General features: G+C 43.6%; 1 protein-coding gene across 1 annotated transcript; it reads right to left on the bottom strand.

The window, feature by feature from the left end:
• Window positions 1–818: 818 nt before the first annotated feature.
• LOC127682235 (TD and POZ domain-containing protein 1-like) lies at window positions 819–1,889 on the bottom strand. The gene has a single exon (XM_052178620.1). It carries the CDS (start codon window positions 1,887–1,889, stop codon window positions 819–821), a length of 1,071 nt encoding a protein of 356 aa, XP_052034580.1.
• Window positions 1,890–2,614: the final 725 nt, after the last annotated feature.

Here is a 2,614-nt window from a genome sequence, read left to right as displayed (position 1 = left end):
CAACATTAAATTCCAAGGAAAAAGACCAAGGGTTTCTAATATTGGTAGGAGAGTGAGGGCTCTGTTCAAACATCCACAGCTGAGCTAGGCTGCTTGGACTACATGTTACTTCTCTGAAATAAACATCTCTGGAAACCACAGACTGATTTCAAAAGTTTTTTTCATCTTGTATTTTATTTGGTTAAGGTTTTGTCTACAGAGTTCTTTGTGGCCATGGAGACAAGAGGAGGGCCTCAGATCCTCTGATTCACCAGTTTCAGGTTGTGGAAAACTCTCCTATGTGTGCTGCGAACTTAGCTAGAGTTCTCTGAGAGAGCAGTAATTGCTTTTGAAGCCGAGTTCCCTGAACCTTGAATGTTTAAACAGAAACTCTTCATTGTCTTTCCTTGTCTGATGAGGAAGCAATCATGGTTGATTTCTCCTTGCCAATGGCCACAGTCATCTCTTCTGTTTAGTCCAAGGCAGAAGTGTTTCTCCAAAGAAACACAGTTGTTCTCTGCCTAGGACCCACTCTAAATTGAATCTCAGTTTCCAAAAATCAGACAAATTCAAACAGGAACATTAACATCATAGATGTCATGTAGAGTGTCCCAGACTGCAGTGCTGCCTATTGCACACCTACCATTTCAGTATGTATAATATATTGCAGGTGTTTTAAATCCTGAGCCACCATGCTGCCATTCCCCTGATAAAGTGCAAATGCTCCCTCAATACCATTGTCTAAGCAGAAGTCATTGGTAAAAAAGCTGGTTGTTGCTGTTGCAGAAGAGGTACAGGTCACAGCTGTCCATCTTCTGAGATCACTTTAGGCATTTAAATCATGGCTCCAAAGAAGGACACTGTGCAGAAGCCAGGGAGCAGAAGGCTTCAGCCACCAAGGGGGGATGTGACTCCACCAATGACTTCCACCCTGAGGTCTTAGAGACCTCATAGGCAAAATCTGTAATGAAATCCAGGGCCTGAGTCTTCAGCCACTGTGTGCTGTGGAGGTCAGCCAGGATGAGAATGTTTGCAGCATTCTCCACAGAGAGGATCCTGCAGAGGGCATCCTCACACATGGCCTTCAAGCCCTCCAGGCCATACCTGTCAGCAGCTGCCAGCACACCAGAGGCCATGGAGTAGCTCTTGAGGTTTGGTGCCTTCCATGTGTAGATGAAGCCCATCATCTCCTGGAAGACTTGGGGATCCAAGTCATGAATCTCAACGAGGTTTTTTAGTCTCTCCTGCATTTCATGTTCAAACATGGCTCTGAAAACTGGAGAGCGAGCTGCTAGGATGGCCTTGTGAGCCCTGAATTCATGGCCACCTACCAATAGGGAGCAGTCTGTGAAGATGGAATTCTCCCAAAGCTTCCCTAGGTCATCTGCCAACACATGCCTTGGATCCTTGATTGCAGGTGTCATGTTCTGTCCAGGCATGCTGAAGATGGCTCCCGCTATGCTCACCTTGCAGCAGATGGTGAGCTGGTCTTCAGGGAGAAGTAAATGCTGATGGGAGAGGAGGAAATCTCGAAGGATGAACTCTTTGAATCCCCTGTCTTGGTCTTGCCAAAAGCTTGCAACACTGGGGTTCTTCCTACTTTGACATTTCTCTCCTTGGGAATTTATGATCCAGAACTCAAACTTTGCCCAAACTGGGCACACGGGACAGCTGAGCAATCCCAGGTCAACTGACAGGTAATCTTTGCTTTCTTTATCAACTCCATTTGGGTATACTCTCAAACACCATGCTGCTTCCTCATTGGCCTCTAATGAGAACTCTGGGCTTCTAATCTCTTTCTGAATTCCATCCATGCAAAATGAGAAGTTGCTAATGGTCCACTCACAGCAGATGTTTTTTACACTGATCTGTGTGGAGCCCCAGCTCTTGGCTTCCATGTCCCCTGACATTTCTGTTGGTGGTAGTTTGGAGGTTAACATTGATCTGAAAAGAAGAACTAGCATTTATTGACTCTTCATCCTGATACATACAATTATATATACTCTTTAGATTTTATTTTAGATTTCTCCTAAATTCTTTCTCTCTGCTGTTTTTCTCTCTCTGTCTCTGTGTAACTGTCTCTGGTTCTCTGTGTCTCTCTTCCCCCCTCTCTGTCTTCTCTCTCTCTTTCTCTCTCTCTCTGAGTGTATATCTGTGTGTGTTTATTGAACATACAGAATTAATTCCTTTATATAAGTAGAAAGAGGATATATGAGAATAACATAAATTCAACTAATATAACAATGACTACAGTCAGTACTTACTTAGTCCACGAGGTTTGAAGTCTCAGGTTTTCTTCAGTATATGCTGGTATTCTGAAGTAGAGTCTAATGCCAGTGAAGAAATGGGCTCGCTAGTAAGATGAGAGCAGGCAGGCAAAGACACAAAGTCTCCTTCCTCATATGCTTATATAGGCCTCCAGTAGAAGGCATGGCCCTAATAAGGATGTGTCTTCAAGTCTCAGCTTCTGGATTAAAGGTGTTTGTTTTACTGCCTGAAGACTCAGATTAAAGGTGTGTGATTTTCAACCCTAAGAATCTGTGTCTGAACTGGATCTATCTATTTCAATTTAAGCAAAACAAGCTTTTAAAAGATGACCCCTCCAGTTTATATGTTACATGAGTCTACAGGTAGT

The sequence above is a fragment of the Apodemus sylvaticus genome, chromosome 4 (assembly GCF_947179515.1).
Source record: "Apodemus sylvaticus chromosome 4, mApoSyl1.1, whole genome shotgun sequence".
NCBI lineage: Eukaryota > Metazoa > Chordata > Mammalia > Rodentia > Muridae > Apodemus > Apodemus sylvaticus.
Note: the sequence above shows the minus strand (reverse complement) of the source record. Positions and strands in the feature narration are given on the sequence as shown.